Here is a 15407-nt window from a genome sequence, read left to right on the forward strand (position 1 = left end):
CTCTCTCTCTCTCTCTCTCTCTCTCTCTCTCTCTCTCTCTCTCTCTCTCTCTCCCCCCCTCCCCTCTCTCTGACGACGTGCCCTGAGAGGCAGACTCTAACACCCTCTAGTGGCCAGAGCAGAAAGGACGCTCCCAGCCGATCCACCAGGACCTTCAAGGCTCTAGCAGGGAACGTCTTCTGAAAGACACAGCACAGTTTATAAATGAGAAAGCTGAGGAGGCCTACAGAGACTCACCCTGAGAGTCAGGGGCACGGCTGGGACCAGAACCCAGGTCTCCTGACTCCCAGGCCAGTGCTTGGGCCCCGTTCCCGGCCTCCCCCTCTGACTCATCCCTGGGGAGGGCAGGTGGATTTGGAAACGGGTGTTCCCCCTGCCCCTGCAGAGCCACGCCTGTACCTCAAACCAGCTCGCAGCTTTGATAACAGGGGTCCTTCCGGGGCCCTGGCTGCCCTCCGGCTTCCAGGATTGTTCTGGACCTCGCCCAGCTGCCGTCGCCACGGTGACAGCACCGTCCGTTCCGCAGCTACGCAGGTCTCCTGTCTCCACGGTAACTGGTGCTTTGCGACCTTCACTTTGCAGCGGTCGCGCTTCCGGTGCAGCGGCGGTTGCTGGGCGACGGCAGCGGGAGGCAGGGACCCGGGTGGTTCCCGGGGTAGGGGGGGGTGGGGGGTGCCATGGCGCTGGCGGGGCCCCCGGGGGGCGCGGGCTGGACCTGGCGGCCAGTGGCTCGGGACGCGCTCCTGGCGCGGGCCTTCCACTCCTGCACTGAGCTGCGGGGCCGCTTCTACCTGGTGGGGGGCCTCCCGGCCGGAGGGGCGACAGAGCCGAGCGGCGACACAGTGGTCTTCGACCCGGCCGCGGGCCAGGCGGTGCAGATGGGCGCTCGGGGCGGCCCGCGGCGCAGCCACCACGACGCGGTGCCCGTGGGCGGACGCTGGCTCTGCGTGGTGGGCGGCTGGGACGGGGCGCGCCGCCTGGCCACGGTGGCCGCGCTGGACACGGAGCGCGGAGTGTGGGAGGCGTGGAGCGCGGCCCCCGGCAGCCGCCCCCCTGCCGGCCTCAGCGGCCACACCTGCACCCGCATCTCCGACCGAGAGCTGCGGGTAGCAGGCCGGGAGGGCGGGACCCGCACTCAGCGTCGCTACGGAAGCATCTACACGCTGAGGCTGGACCCCGGCGCCCGCACCTACTGGTATGGCACCCCCTGCCCCAAACGTCTCACCCTCCCTTCATCCATGCTCTAGAAGAGCGACAGCTCGGCAGAACCGCGGGCACCCTGTCCACATCCTGACCCCCTTCCCCCGCATCCACCCTGACAAGAGAGCGGAGCGCGCTCTCTGCCGGTATCACCCTCCTCTCCTCCGCCCACTGCACCGTCCGGCCTTCTTTCTGGGCTTGCCGCGAAAGAAAGGCGCTGGGGCCCAGGCAGTACAGCCCTTCTGTTTTCGGGGCCGAACTTCTGCATCCCCACAGCTATAAGGAGGAGGGCTGCCACACAACCTCCCGCTCGGGTCACTGTGCCGCCCTGCTCCGGACTCCCGGGCCCCACCCAGCTCACCAGCTGCTGCTCTTTGGGGGTTGCAACTCGCCTGAACCAGAAGTAGCTGGGCATTGGAGTCCGGGGAAGATTAAGGTATTATCTACTCACATCTTGCTGAGGGTGGAAGGGAGCTAAAATGGTGAGGCTCAAATCCCCCCAGCCAACCCCCTCTTTCTTCTGGAAGGAGGAACCACCTGCTGCCCTCCATTTGATGGAACAGCTTGCCAGGCTTGTGAGCACTGGGCAGGGGTCCCAGCAGGGGCCTCGGGGACTTCGGCATCACTCATGTTCTGTGGTGGGGCCCTTCGCTGTGCTGTTTGGTGGAGAAACTCTGACCAGAGCCAGAGACACCATCTGCAATGACCTCTACATCTATGATACCCGTGAGGGCTGGCTTGGTTGAGGAGGGGAGAAGGTGGGGAGAAGGTGGGGACACGGAAGAACCTGCAGGCGCAGAGAGAGGACGGAGTGATGGGTAGGGAGGAGCAAAAATTGACAAGTTAAAGGAATACACAGAATATTCAACTGTGAAGAGGGCCACAAATCAAATGAGGAGAAAAAAGGCGGGCAAACCTTTGGTCTCGTGAGGAGCAGAAGCCCCACAGTGCCCAGATTCTGCTGCCTCACTGAGCACTTTCTGACCCAACAGGCAAGTCCCCTTCCACGTGGTTCCACTTCCCTGGTGCAGACCATGGGCTGAAACGCGTGGGCCATCGGACCTGCCTTTGGAATGATCAGCTTTACCTGGTTGGGGGTTTTGGCGAGGATGGCAGGACACCCAGTCCACAGGTTTGCATCCTGGACCTATTTATCTAAAGAGTAGTGCCAAGACATAGCCTCTGGTTTGTCGCAAACTCATAAACCATTACCACCAGAGCTATCTGCCTCATTTCAAACGCTTATTAAATTTCAATCTGAGAGTCAACTTTGTCTGTGAATCTTTTCGGGGGGAGGGTAGTCAACAAGTAGCCACATCTTTATTTGCAAGGGAAAGGATAAAATATGGGACCTCCTCTGATATCGTGAGCCATTAGCCTGCTGGAACCAAACCCCACAAGTCATAGGCTTTCCATGCCTCTTGCAGATCCCACCCCTAATATTGGGACAAAGCTTCAGGCTAGAGCTAAGCATTCTGACCAAAACATTTAATTAACAAAAAAATATTACAATAGCAGAGAAAATAATAATAATAACAATAAAGAGAAATTAGAAGAAGTGGGAGTCAGGGTAGAAAAAAATGCAAAGGCCTTGGTCCCTAGGAGACCAACACTCCGGCTGAGCTGGACTTAGCCCCAGCCCCTTCTGAGTTCTCCTTGGCTGCTGGTTTCTCATCTTCCCCCATGAGACGAATGTTGTGCTTTTCCCGGAATTCATTTAATTCTCTTCCCTTTGCCTGAAGCTGCTGTGTGAGTGTCTCAATGATCTTCTGTATCTAGAGGGCAAGTGACAGGGATTACATGAGGCTTTCAGGACTCCCTTCCCCTGCCTGGTACGGACTATGGCTGGGGATGTGATGGAGGGATGATACCTCTAGCCTCACCAAGTATTGACAGGAGAGCCCAGCCACTAAAAGTATGCCTTTCTCAAACACAATGATTTATAAACTTTAATGTACGTAAGAACCACTCGGGCTGTTTGTTTTTAACATGCTACTCCACGGGGCGCCTGGCTGGCTCAGTCGGTAGAGCATGCGACTCTTAATCTCAGGGTTGTGGGTTCAAGCCCCACGCCGGACGCAGAGATTACTTAAAAAAAAAAAGCCACTCCACAGGCTCCACCTCCAACTGTTCTGAATCAATGGGTCCGGGAAGCGGCATTTTAAATCAGTCCTCCAGGTGACGTGGATGCAGGTATCCATGGACTACACTGTGAGAAACACGGCTCTCCCTGCCCTCTCTCCCCCAGATCGGCCAGGTCACAGAGCGCAGGGGAAAAGGCTGGCAGCCCACAACTACTCCTGTCTGAGTCTAGACTTAACAGCATAAAAAGCACAGCCTAACAGGCTTTTTATGCTGTCTTCAACATGGGTTCCTACCCACCGGCCTACACCCTGGCCCCCCTCCCACGCCTCAGCTGCCCAGAGCTTCTCGGGGATCCCTGCTCACCTGCTCCTTGTTGTTCTCCAGGGCAGGCAGCACCTCTTTGACCGTCCGCTCCACCAGCACACCTCCAACCATGCGGTAGCACTTGCGGGCCTCATCCACCTCCTTCAGCGTGTCAATCACGAGGCTGCGGCAGGAGGACAAGGCGCAGCTGAGAGTTCGGCCCCACCAACTGTACCCGGCCCTCCCAAAATGGCCCGGCCAACTCCCCTTCCGTTTGCTGCTCCCCAACCTCCTCACCTGTGCTCGTTCAGCTCCATCTCCAGCTCAGCTGCTTTGGACGCCAGACCCCGCTGTTCCTGCCGAAGGCGGTTGAAGCCAGCAATCACCTTAGAAGACGAGAAAGACTTAAGTGAGAGAGGAGACAGTGGACATGGCAGAGGCTCCAGAAACAACACAGGAGGGCAAGCTCTGGACACCTACCTTGGAAAAGGAGCGGAACCCAAGTCTGTGATTTCTACCTTTAGTCTGTCAGGACTTCCACTCGCGCAACACTTACGGAGAGCCTACGGCGTGTGAGAACTGTGCCGGGCCCTCCTGCGGCTTCGGCGTGGGGAGGGACAGGCACGTGTAGTATGCGGGGGGGGGGGGGGGGGGGGGGCGGCGCGGCCGGGGGGGGGGGGGGGGGCCGGGAGGGGGTGTGGAGGCTCAGACTTGCAGGGAGAGAGCTGTCCGCAAAGGCTTTGTAGTGGGTAACTCTCGTTTGGGTCTGCCCAGCATTCCTCCCACAGGGAAACTGCCCTTCCTGAGCTCAGTAGGCTGCTTGTGGGGCTACTTTCACAGGACCCATGCTCCCTGACCACGGGGGCAGCGACCTGTTCTATACCAGAGTCTCTGTACAGGAACTGATTTTGGGGGAAAGACAAAGAGGTCCAGAAGACAGTGGGAGCCAAGACAACTAGCTGTCCTGCACAGATGATCCTCGGTCCCTCTTCCTGAAATCCCCAAAGCTGCCCTAGTTTTTGAACTTGGTGTGACCCAGTTCTTGAATCTTTCTTTTCATTGTGTTCAATTCTCTGAACGACCCACTCTCCTTCCAAAACACTACTTAAAAAGAAGCAAAAAAAAAGTTGGCCAGAGTCTGTTTCTGTAGCCTAGAAACCCTAACATAGGCTTGCGGAGACACACTGCCTTCACTGAAGCCTGAAGGATGAGAAACTGGGGGAGGGTGGGGTGCAAGAGATGCGTAAGAAGTAATATATGTAAAGGCCCAGAGGAATGATTACTACCAGCTCCTTGTTCCCCAGAAACAGAGCAGGGAATTAAAACTTCGTGAAAACCAGACTGGGTACTACTGTCACCACCCCCGTGACTTTCAGTACAGGGCTGAGGACTGTGTGTGGAGAGAAACATCAGATGAAAGGTAGAAAAGGTAATGAGGACAGAAAATTGTGGGGGTGGGTGGGGTAGGAGAAAAAAAAAAAAAAGGAAAACCTGGGGCCCGGGGACAAAAGACCGGGTTTTCAGGTTTTGTCTCCGCCACATACTGGCTCTATGGCCTCGGACATTTAACCGTATGGTTCTCAACCCTGGCTGCACATCAGAATCCCCAGGGTAGCATGAACAGTGGCATCTCAGAACAATTACACAATCACTGGGTGAGGCCCAGGCAGCAGTATTTATTTCTTTCTTTTTGTTTATTTTTAGAGAGAGAGAGAGAGAGAACGTGCATGCACGTGGGGGAGAAGCAGAGGGAGAGAGAGAATCCCAAGCAGACTCGCACTGAGCCCAGAGCCTGGGGCTCGATCTCATGACCCTGAGATCATGACCTGAGCCGGAATCAAGAGTGAGACAAGTGGGACACTTAACCCTGAGCCACCCAGATGCCCCAGGCCTCAGCATTTTTAAAAGCTCTCCCACATAATTCTATTAGTGCAGCCAGAACTGAGAACCACAGGGTTACTCTCTTTGAGCCTTAGTTCCCTCACGTGTGAAACACACAGGGAACCTACTCTACTGAGCTGTTGTATCCTGTGAACCAGTTAGTATGAAAGGACTCTGTAAGCAGGAGAGTACATTAACTACTATCTTGGCCTTCTCTCCAAACCCACACGGCCTCCCCTCCGGCCCCTCCTGTTCAGCGGAGAGCAGTGAGCCCACCCACTCAAACTACTGCTGAAGCTCTCACTCCCATTCACATCATGTCCATCTCACTGCCACTAATGAACAACCACCTCAACCTTACTAGGATCTTTTATCTCTAGCTCTCTCTGCAAGGCTCATCGACAGCTAGTAAGATCCTTTCTTTTTTTTTTAAGATTTTATTTATTTATTTGACAGAGAGAAAAAGACAGCAAGAGCAGGAACACAAGCAGGGGGAGTGGGAGAGGGAGAAGCAGGCTTCCCGCGGAGCAGGGAGCCCGATACGGAACTCGATCCCAAGACCCTGGGATTATGACCTGAGCCGAAGGCAGACGCATAACGACTGAGCCACCCAGGTGCCCCCAGCTAGTAAGATCCTAATGGCCGACCTGTGCCACCCCTACATCCCTCTACTGCCCAAAAAGCCAAGGAACAGGTCTGGCTAGGACCCTGCCACTTGAGCAGCGTGCTGCCTTCTCCAGGCCCCCACCCATCCATCTCCGTCCACTCCGTCCACTCGTTCCAACAGATGCCTTGAAAATCTAACTCGTCTATAAGCTGTTCTTCCTTCGCCTGCACTGCATATACCAAACTATTCCATTTATAGTTAGCTTTTTCTCCACTGTCAGTGTTACAGATCAAAATAATTTCACCTAAGGGGCGCATGGATGGCTCAGTCGTTGGGCGTCTGCCTTCGGCTCAGGTCATGATCCCAGGGTCCTGGGATCGAGCCCCGCATCGGGCTCCCTGCTCGGGGGGAAGCCTGCTTCTCCCTCTCCCACTCCCCCTGCTTGTGTTCCCTCTCTCGCTGTGTCTCTCTCAAATAAATAAAAAATCTTAAAAAAAAAAAAACAAAAATAATTTCACCTAAGAAAATTCAATAACTAAACCAGATTCTAGATGCTCTCCTAGCACCCAAATGACCCACTCTTCTAGATGTATGTTGTTAAATACACCAATGAAATCAGCTTAAGAGTCTAAAATTTCTGAGGCCTGAACTTATTTTCCTTAGTAATTAGTAAGAATCTACTTTTCAACCACCAATTTAATACAACTAAAGGCAAAAAAGAGATTTTTTTTTTTTAATTCCAATTTTTCTTCAAACATTCTTGTTAATAAACAACCCCTATTTCTTCCTGGTCCAGTTTATGAACTTGTAATCAAATGTCAAACTAGAATAAATCTATTTAAATGTATGAGTTACCCACAGTTATTATGGAAAATTTCAGCCACTGGTGTACTTAAAGAAAATTACATCTCTTAGCAGCTAACTGTAACCTAACTGGAAATTAGATGTAAAATAAACTGATATTAACCTGCCATCTCTGGGGTCTGCCACATAATGAAGACAGAAAGGCTGTGATCTATTCCCACATTCTTCCTGTTAAAAGACAACTTTTCTAATGGTCTTCTCGCTTATGGCTAGAATTAAATTTCCTTCTCTTTCCCTCGTTCCCTGTTCTCCTAAAATTGTCTGGTATAAGCAAGGACGGCCAGGTCAGTGTTGATTCTCTCAGCCCTACTAAAATCATCATCTTACATGTAAACATCCCTCCTGAAAAAGAGTCCAATTAAATTAAAATACCAGCTGTTTATTCTATTCAAAAGTAACTGCAATCCTGGTAACTATACAGAGCTCTTTACATTCTCATAATTGGCACATACAAACAATTTTACACAGGACATGGTTTTCTTCCCTCCCCCCGCCCCAGCTTTACTGAGATATAATGACATGTGACATTGTGTAAGTTTAATGTATACAACATTATGACTTGATATATGTACATATTGTGAAATGATTACCAAAATAAAATCAGTTAACACATTCCATATGTTAACCCCTTCTATGTGCTCACATATAAATGCGCATCATGTCTGGGTGGTTCAGTCAGTTAAGTGTCTGACTCTTGATTTTGGCTCAGGTCATGATCTCAGGGTCATAAGATGGAGCCCCACGTCAGGCTCTGAGCTGAGTGTGGAACCTGCTTAGGATTCTCTCTCCCTATCCCTTGCCCCTTCCCCTCACTCAAGTGTATGCGGCACTCTCTCTCTCTCTCTCAAAAAAAAAAAAAAATAATAAAGCATATCGGGGCACCTGGGGGGCTCAGTCGGTTAAGCGTCTGCCTTCGGCTGAGGTCACGATCCCAGGGGCCTGAGCTCAAGTCCCGCATCGAGCCCTCCATCGGCCTCCCTGCTCTGCAGGGAGCCTGCTTCTCCCTCTAACCCCACTTGTGCCCTCTCACTCTCTCTCTCTGTTAAATAAATAAATAAAATCTTTAAAAAAAATTAAAAATAAAATAAAGCATATCAATTCCTTAAATTTTTTTTTAAAGATTTTATTTATTTGAGAGAGAGCGAGAGACAGCAAAAGTGGAGGGGGAGCGGTAAACGGAGAGAGAGAGAAGCAGACTCCCAGCTGAGCAGGGAGCCTGATGCGGGACTCGATCCCAGGACCCCAGGATCATGACCTGAGCTGAAGGCAGATGCTTAACCAATTGAGCCACCCAGGCACCCTCCTTAAATTTTGATAGAAAATTATTCCAATTTTATTGCGTTCCTAATTTTCAACCATGCAGCCTGCCTTCTAATCTTTATTGTTACCTTCTTTGAAATTTTAAATATGCAAATGCAATCTCTTTTTAAATACCTATTTTTTCCACAGTCCTACAGTAAAACACCTTCCTCCCACAGTTTATAAGTAAAAGAACACTACTATATGCCAAGCACTCTGCTACTCTTTATCTCATTTAATTCTAAAATAAAAACACATTTTAAGACATGTACTTCACTTTATAGATCAGTAGAGCAAGGCTGGTGGGTGTGCGTGTGTGTGTGTGAAAATAACACAGTGAACCAGTACTTCTACCCAGGTTTGTTGAACTCTAAGAATCCAGTTTCTACTGATGTATTATTACTGGCTTGTCATGTATCACCTCTCATTCAGGTCAAACTAGGGGGCGGCCCCTGGCTGGCTCAGTCAGAAAAACATGCAACTCTTGATCTCAGGGTTGTGAGTTCCAGTCCCACGTTGGGTGTAGAGATTACTTAAAAAAGAAAGTCTTAAAAAAAAAAGTCAGGGGCGCCCGATGACTCAGTTGGTTAAGTGGCTGACCTCGGCTCAGGTCATGATCCTCAGGACCCATCAGGCTCTGTGCTCAGTGTGGAGTCTGCTTTTCCCTCTCCCTTTGCTGCTCCCCCTGCTCATGCTCTCTCAAATAAATAAATAAAATCTTCAAAAAAAAAAAAAGTCAAACTATTTCCGATGATTTATTTTCCCATTTCCTTCCTTCCTTTTTTTTTTTTTTGTTGTTGTTTATTTAATCAATACCACATAGTGTTGATAACTTCAGGAAAAATCTATAATCATTACCTTTACCTCCGAAATGCCCTTTGGTCTTCTTACCGACATGATGTTTACTCTTACTGGGTTCAGTGAAAAATAGAACAATAGGTCAAGAATTATGACTAGATGCATCTGGAAAAGCATTTTCTGGGGTGTCACTCACTAAGTATCTTCTTTTCAGTTTAGTGCCCCCTTTCCTGACAAACATACGCAACTATCAAGAAAATGTCTTTGACCAGGGGCGCCTGAATGGCTCAGTCAGTTAAGAGTCTCCCTTCGGCTCAGGTCATGATCTCGGGGTCCTGGGATCAAGCCCCACGTCATCAGGCTCCCTGCTCCCTCTCCCTCTGCCCCTCCTCCCTGCTTGTGTGTGTTAACGCTCTCTAATAAATAAATAAAATCTTTTTTAAAAAAAGAAAGACAAAAAAAAACGTCATTGACCTTACTACTCCAACAAATAACAGTTCTCAGCCCTTCTCTTCATCTTCTATTTTAGGACTAGTCTGTACTCACTGCTTCTACTTCCCCACCTCCCATTCACTCCCAACCCACTTTAAATTGCCTTCTATCTATACTAGTTATTAAATTATTATTACTTATTAAACTACCCTCTCAAAAATCATGAATGGCCTCCTACCGAATTCAACAATTTTTTCTCAATTTTCACTCTGCTTCTTCAAACTCTCTTCCTTTAAGTAGCAACATGGTAGGGTGGAAAGAGCCCAAACTTCTGAGTCTGACATGGGTTCACGTCCTAGTATTGCTCTTTACTTGCTATAATGACCGAGTTACTTAACTTTTCTCTTGGTCTCCTCATTTATAAAATGGAATTCATATACCATACGGAAGGGTTTCTAAACATCAGCACTGATATTCTGGGCAGGAAAATACTTTTTTATAGGGGGCTGTCCTGTGCATGGTAGGAGATTTAGCAACCTCTCTGCTTCTACCCACTAAAAGCCAGTAGCAGCTCCTACTTGTGACAACCAAAAATGTCTCCAGGCATTGCCAAATTTCTCCTGGGGTGAAATCACAGCAGTCTGAGAACCACAGCCTCAGGGTAACAATAAGAACTAAACTGAGGGAATATGTCCAGTGCCCAATACAAGGAAGGTTCTCTTCTCTCTTTTAGCTTCCAGGACCCTTTGGTTCATTGGTTCTCCTACCTCTCTTAACACTTCTTTCCTCTTCCTGAAGTTCTTCCTCTCACCCCCACAGTGGAGACAGGATCTAAGATTCTTTTCATAGTACTTCTCCCTTTATTACCTAGACTATTTCAATTTGTATCTTAGCTACTTCTATGGCTTCAAAAATTGCCTTTATTCTACTGCCTGCAAACCCAGGCCTTCTCAGAAATTCTAGACCCATACTTCCAAGTTAGAGGAAGGAGCTCTGAAGTCGGTCAGAAATGACTCCACAGTCTAACCATGAGCAAGTTATCTCTTTTTTGAATCTTTTCTTCACCAATAACATAAAGATAATAACTGTCGCCTAGGATATTGTGAAGATCAATTAGTTACATCAAGGACTTAGGACAATATCCAGTATATAACAGGTTGTCAATAAAGAGCTATTAGTACAGAACATTTCCACTTAAATGTCCTACGGATACCTTAAACTCAGATCATCTGAAGCGGAATTGATCATCTTTTACCCCGTTTGAAACTGTTCCTTTTCTTGTCTCCATTTCTTTCTTTCTTTTTTTTTTTTTGGAAAGATTTGATTTATTCATTTAAGAGAGACAGAGACAGAGAGAGAGCCGGGGCAGAGGGAGAAGCAGGCTCCCTGTGGAGCAGAGAGCGCAATGCGGGACTTGATCCTAGGACCCTGGGGATCACAGCCTGAGCCGAAGGCAGACGCTTAACCGACTTAGCCACCCAGGCACCCCGTCTCCCCTATTTCTGCTAATGACACCACTCTAGCCCTCCAGGTAAGAAACCCTGGTTTCATCTTTGAACACACCCTTATCCCAACAACTGCCAAATTCACTGCACCTACTTCAGCAATTTTTCTTAAGCTCTCTGACATCACCCTAGTCCGAGCCTTCATTACCCACGGAGTCCGAACTACTCCTGTAGTCTTCTAAATTATCTCCCTATTTTTGGGCTCCCCAAATTCATCCTGTACACTGCTGGTAATTTAATTTTCCTAACACTTGGATGACATAGAAAAATGTTCATGATATATTAGACTTAAAACACAGACTACAGGGGCACATGGATGGCTGTCGGTTAACTGTCTGCCCTTGGCTCAGGTCACGATCCCAGGGTCCTGGGATCGAGCCCTGCATTAGGCTCCCTGCTCAGCAAGGAACCTGCTTCTCCCTCTCCCCTTCCCCCCCTGCTCACGCTCTCTCACTCTCTCGCTCACCTCTTTCTCCAATAAATAAAACCTTTAAAAAACAAAACACAAATTATGAAAGTATACATTGTATAATACTAATAAAGTATATAAATACGTAAAGAAGACATGTCCTCCCTTTCCATCTACACAACATACAAAAACATAAAGGAGGGGGAGAAACCTCCTTTGGAGTATTATCAAAGGATATATTCCAAAATGGTAATAATAGTTATCTTTGGATACTAGGATCATGGGCAATTTATTTTTTATTTTGTACTTTTTCCTGTGTTTTCTACATTTCCACAATGAACATGCCTTGTTTTATGTAAAAGAATAATAACAACAGCATACCATACATCCTTCTGTGACTCCCTCACTGCTTACATTAAAAAGTTCCAAATTCATAGACATTGGAGAGGGTATGTGCTATGGTGAGCACTGTGAATTGTGTAAGACTGATGAATCACAGACCTGTACCTCTGAAACAAATAATACATTATATGTTAAGAAAAAAAAAAGAGAGATAGTAGGAAGGGAAAAATGAAGGGGGGGGGAATCGGAGGGGGAGAAGAACCATGAGAGACTATGGACTCTGAGAAACAAACTGAGGGTTTTAGAGGGGAGGGGGGTGGGGGGATGGGTTAGCCCGGTGATGGGTATTAAAGAGGGCACGTATTGAATGGAGCACTGGGTGCTATATGCAAACAATGAATCATGGAACACTGCATCAAAAACTAATGATGTCATGTATGGTGAGTAACATAATAAAATTAAAAAAAAAAAAGTTCCAAATTCTTTGCCATGCAAAGACTCAGCTTGCTTTAAGCACCACATCTTTCTTATACCTCATGATTTAGCTAAACTAACCAGTCACTGCACTTCATGTCAGCCTGTGCTTTCCTAGTCTAGCTCTCCTCTTCTTATCCTATTCCCTATATTCTATTTCCATTACCACTGTTCCAATCTATCCATTCCTTCAGGCTCAGTTCAAATATCTTTTTTTTTTTTTTAAGATTATTTATTTATTTATTTGAGACAGAGAGAATGAGAGAGAGAGAGCACATGAGAGTGGGGAGAGTCAGAGGGAGAAGCAGACTCCCTGCCGAGCAGGGAGCCCGAATCGGGACTCGATCCCAGGACTCCAGGATCATGACCTGAGCCGAAGGCAGTCGCTTAACCAACTGAGCCACCCAGGCGCCCCTCAGTTCAAATATCTTTAATATGATCATGTATACATGGAAAAATATGTCTGATTCTCAAATCACCCACTCAATTGAAAGCCCTGCTCTTCCAGTTACTGACTTTGGGTAAGTTAACTAAAGTCTCTGAAACGCAAATATCCTTACCTATAAAGGGAGAACAATATAACCTGCTCCAAATAGCAGTAATTAAATAACAGAGGAAAAAACGAGTACCTAGTACAATGTGTTACGTCCTTCCATCTTGTATATAAGGGACATATGTAGCTCACATTTGCAGGAGTGATAAATCATATATATATATTTTTTAATTTTTTAAAGTAATCTCTAGGCCCAACACAGGTCTTGAACTCACCACTCTAAGATCAAGAACCACATGTTCTACCTACTGAGCCAGCCAGGCACCCCAATAAATCTAATATTTTTTACCCAGTGTTCTCTCTGGAACACAAAGGCCACATATTGTTAAGCAAGAACAGCCTCAGAACTCAATTATCACAACTGCTCAGTTTCTTTTGAGGGCTTCTTCTCTTTCTCCATAACCCCTTAGATATTGGTTCCACCCTTGTTCTGCTTCTTTTTTCACTTTCTGTACAAACCCTAGATGATTGTGCCCATAACCATGACTTTGTCTACCATCCATAAGCTTATAATTCTCTAATCTGTATCTCTGACTCAGATTTCTGTAACTCAAGATTTATAAGTCAAACCGACTATTAAAAATGTCTCTACTTGGGGCGCCTGGGTGGCTCAGTTGGTTAAGCGACTGCCTTCGGCTCAGGTCATGATCCTGGAGTCCCGGGATCGAGTCCCACATCGGGCTCCCTGCTCAGCAGGGAGTCTGCTTCTCCCTCTGACCCTCCTCCCTCTCATGCTCTCTGTCTCTCATTGTCTCTCTCGCAAATAAAATCTTAAAAAAAAAAAAAGAATGTCTCTACTTGAACATCCTACAAGAAACCCAAACTGAAAACCCCCAAATAAACTTATTCCCCAGCTCCCCGCCCCCGACATTTCCTATCTTCCTACATTCCCTATGACACCAGCATCCATCAAAGACAGAAATCTGAGAAACATCCTAGATTCCTATCCCTTCTTCTTCACATTGAAGGCTTGCATTCCATCCCATACTTTAAGTCTACATGCCAGGCAGGTTCATGCCTCAGTGCTTTTAAGCATATGAGTCCCTCTACCTAGGAAATTCTCCATTTCCTTCTTGCTTGACTAATTTCTCTCATCCTTTGGAACTGAATTGAAGGATTATGACTTTCAGAAAAAACAACAAACATACTATATTCCAGTCACTGTGCAAAAACACTTTGCATGCATTTCTTCTCTAATAATCAAAAGAGTGATGAGGTATGCACCATTATATTTTTACAGGAGGGCAAGGTGAGAGAAGTAACTTGCAGGAGGTCATCTACACATAATAAATAGTAGAAATGTGATTCAAGCACAGATCTGCCAAACGCCAGGGCACTTCTTACGCTCTTAGCCACCCCCACTATACCACAGCTCCCCTTTCCCACCCACTCCTCAAATCCCATAACCTCCTGCTTAGTTAGAGGGTCCCTCTTCTAGCTACCATAAAGAGGGGCCTATGTGGAATATTGTACATCTTTACTGTTTGGTTTGTCTTTTCTCAAATGAGTCTGTGAGCGATCTTGAAAACAAGGTCATTTCATGTATCCGTTTTCCTGTACCAAGCAGAGGGCCTTAGCACATGGTAGAGCCTCAGAAAATATTAGGTTCCTTCTCCCTTCCCTTCCACCACAACCGCCCCCCGCCCCCACCTGGGGACAGAAACTACCCTTTACCCCGCTCCGCAAAATCCCACAGCAGTTTATACCTATTAGGACTCTCATCCTCTGCCTCATGTTAGCATTTTGTAGGTCTTATTTTACTATGAGCTCTTTGAAAAATCTTTATGCAGACACCTTTGCCTGTAGTAACTGTTCAACAAATAACTGATAAGTGAACCTGTAATTAAAAGAGCTGTTGTTTATGTTTTCCTTTCTATTATGTAGATTTCTTCCCACCTCTATTAAACACTAGCCCCATCATTAGCAAACTATGGCTCCCACGCCACAGAAGGCTTTCTGAGTTATTAATCAAACGTTTCCCGATGCTAGACACTGGGGGAAATGCAAACTCGGGTTAGAAAGGGTTTCTGGCCGCCAAAGAAATCCAATCTAATAAGGACTTGCGAGTCAAAATAGTATGGAACACTAGACTCTTCAAGTATGTGAGTCACGTGGCTCTGCAGAGTGAGGGCGACTGTCAACGTCGTTTCAGGGTCACGTAACAGACCACACAACCAGCCCGTTGACTAATCCCCCGGGATTCGTTACGAGCTGCCCGGCCCAGCCTATCCTGTTTGAGGGTGCGGAGAAGTGGGGAAAGCGACGACCTATCTCCCCTCACAACCGTGCATCCTCCCACACGCTGCATTTCGGGGCTCTGGCCTCCTGCTGGCTCACCCAACACCCCAAGGGAGGCGTGGCTTTCACCTACCAACTCTCCTGCTCTCTCCCTCGGGGCTCGGCCAGCTTCTCCAAGGACCCTCCCCTCTCCGGGCGGCCTCGCAAAGGTGAGACCGGAGTGAGGCCTGCACCAGCCACAGGCTCCCCCCTCTCCTCGCATCGATTCTGGACTCGGCCCTGTTGCCCTCCTTCGGGTTCTCCGCTCCTCACCTGCTCTGCCGACACCGCCCCTTTCCCCGCGCCGCTACCGCTGCTCTTGACGGCACGACCGCTGCTCTCCGCCATCTTCGCCGCCTGCTGGGCTTCCGGCGTGCG

At 48.1% G+C, this 15407-nt stretch overlaps 2 protein-coding genes and 1 non-coding gene across 3 annotated transcripts; 2 read left to right on the forward strand and 1 right to left on the reverse strand.

Moving 5' to 3' along the window:
* The first annotated feature begins 677 nt into the window (after positions 1 to 677).
* KLHDC9 (kelch domain containing 9) lies at positions 678 to 2359 on the forward strand. The gene is made up of 4 exons (XM_021681892.1): positions 678 to 1195; positions 1477 to 1636; positions 1728 to 1926; positions 2193 to 2359. Exons 1-4 carry the CDS (start codon positions 678 to 680, stop codon positions 2357 to 2359), a joined length of 1044 nt encoding a protein of 347 aa, XP_021537567.1.
* A 317-nt stretch (positions 2360 to 2676) lies between these two features.
* PFDN2 (prefoldin subunit 2) lies at positions 2677 to 15382 on the reverse strand. The gene is made up of 4 exons (XM_021681891.1): positions 15303 to 15382; positions 3886 to 3974; positions 3649 to 3772; positions 2677 to 2975 (listed from the first exon to the last, which is right to left on the reverse strand). Exons 1-4 carry the CDS (start codon positions 15375 to 15377, stop codon positions 2799 to 2801), a joined length of 465 nt encoding a protein of 154 aa, XP_021537566.1. The 5' UTR covers positions 15378 to 15382; the 3' UTR covers positions 2677 to 2798.
* Positions 3207 to 3279, forward strand: TRNAK-CUU. Its single transcript has one exon. It is a non-coding gene; the product is annotated as a tRNA-Lys (tRNA).
* Positions 15383 to 15407: the final 25 nt, after the last annotated feature.

Source organism: Neomonachus schauinslandi, chromosome 6, assembly GCF_002201575.2.
Source record: "Neomonachus schauinslandi chromosome 6, ASM220157v2, whole genome shotgun sequence".
NCBI classification, from domain to species: Eukaryota; Metazoa; Chordata; class Mammalia; order Carnivora; family Phocidae; genus Neomonachus; species Neomonachus schauinslandi.

What these genes read in the sequence shown, in the direction of transcription:
- KLHDC9 (XM_021681892.1), top strand. Translation starts at nt 678, where the DNA reads ATGGCGCTGGCGGGGCCCCCGGGGGGCGCGGGCTGGACCTGGCGGCCA. An exon ending in CCCGGCGCCCGCACCTACTG is followed by an intron (nt 1,196 to 1,476) that starts GTATGGCACCCC and finishes GCATCCCCACAG; the next exon opens with CTATAAGGAGGAGGGCTGCC. An exon ending in CCTCTACATCTATGATACCC is followed by an intron (nt 1,927 to 2,192) that starts GTGAGGGCTGGC and finishes CTGACCCAACAG; the next exon opens with GCAAGTCCCCTTCCACGTGG.
- PFDN2 (XM_021681891.1), bottom strand. Translation starts at nt 15,377, where the DNA reads ATGGCGGAGAGCAGCGGTCGTGCCGTCAAGAGCAGCGGTAGCGGCGCG. An exon ending in GGGCGGTGTCGGCAGAGCAG is followed by an intron (nt 3,975 to 15,302) that starts GTGAGGAGCGGA and finishes TCGTCTTCTAAG; the next exon opens with GTGATTGCTGGCTTCAACCG. An exon ending in TGGAGAACAACAAGGAGCAG is followed by an intron (nt 2,976 to 3,648) that starts GTGAGCAGGGAT and finishes CTTGCCCTCTAG; the next exon opens with ATACAGAAGATCATTGAGAC.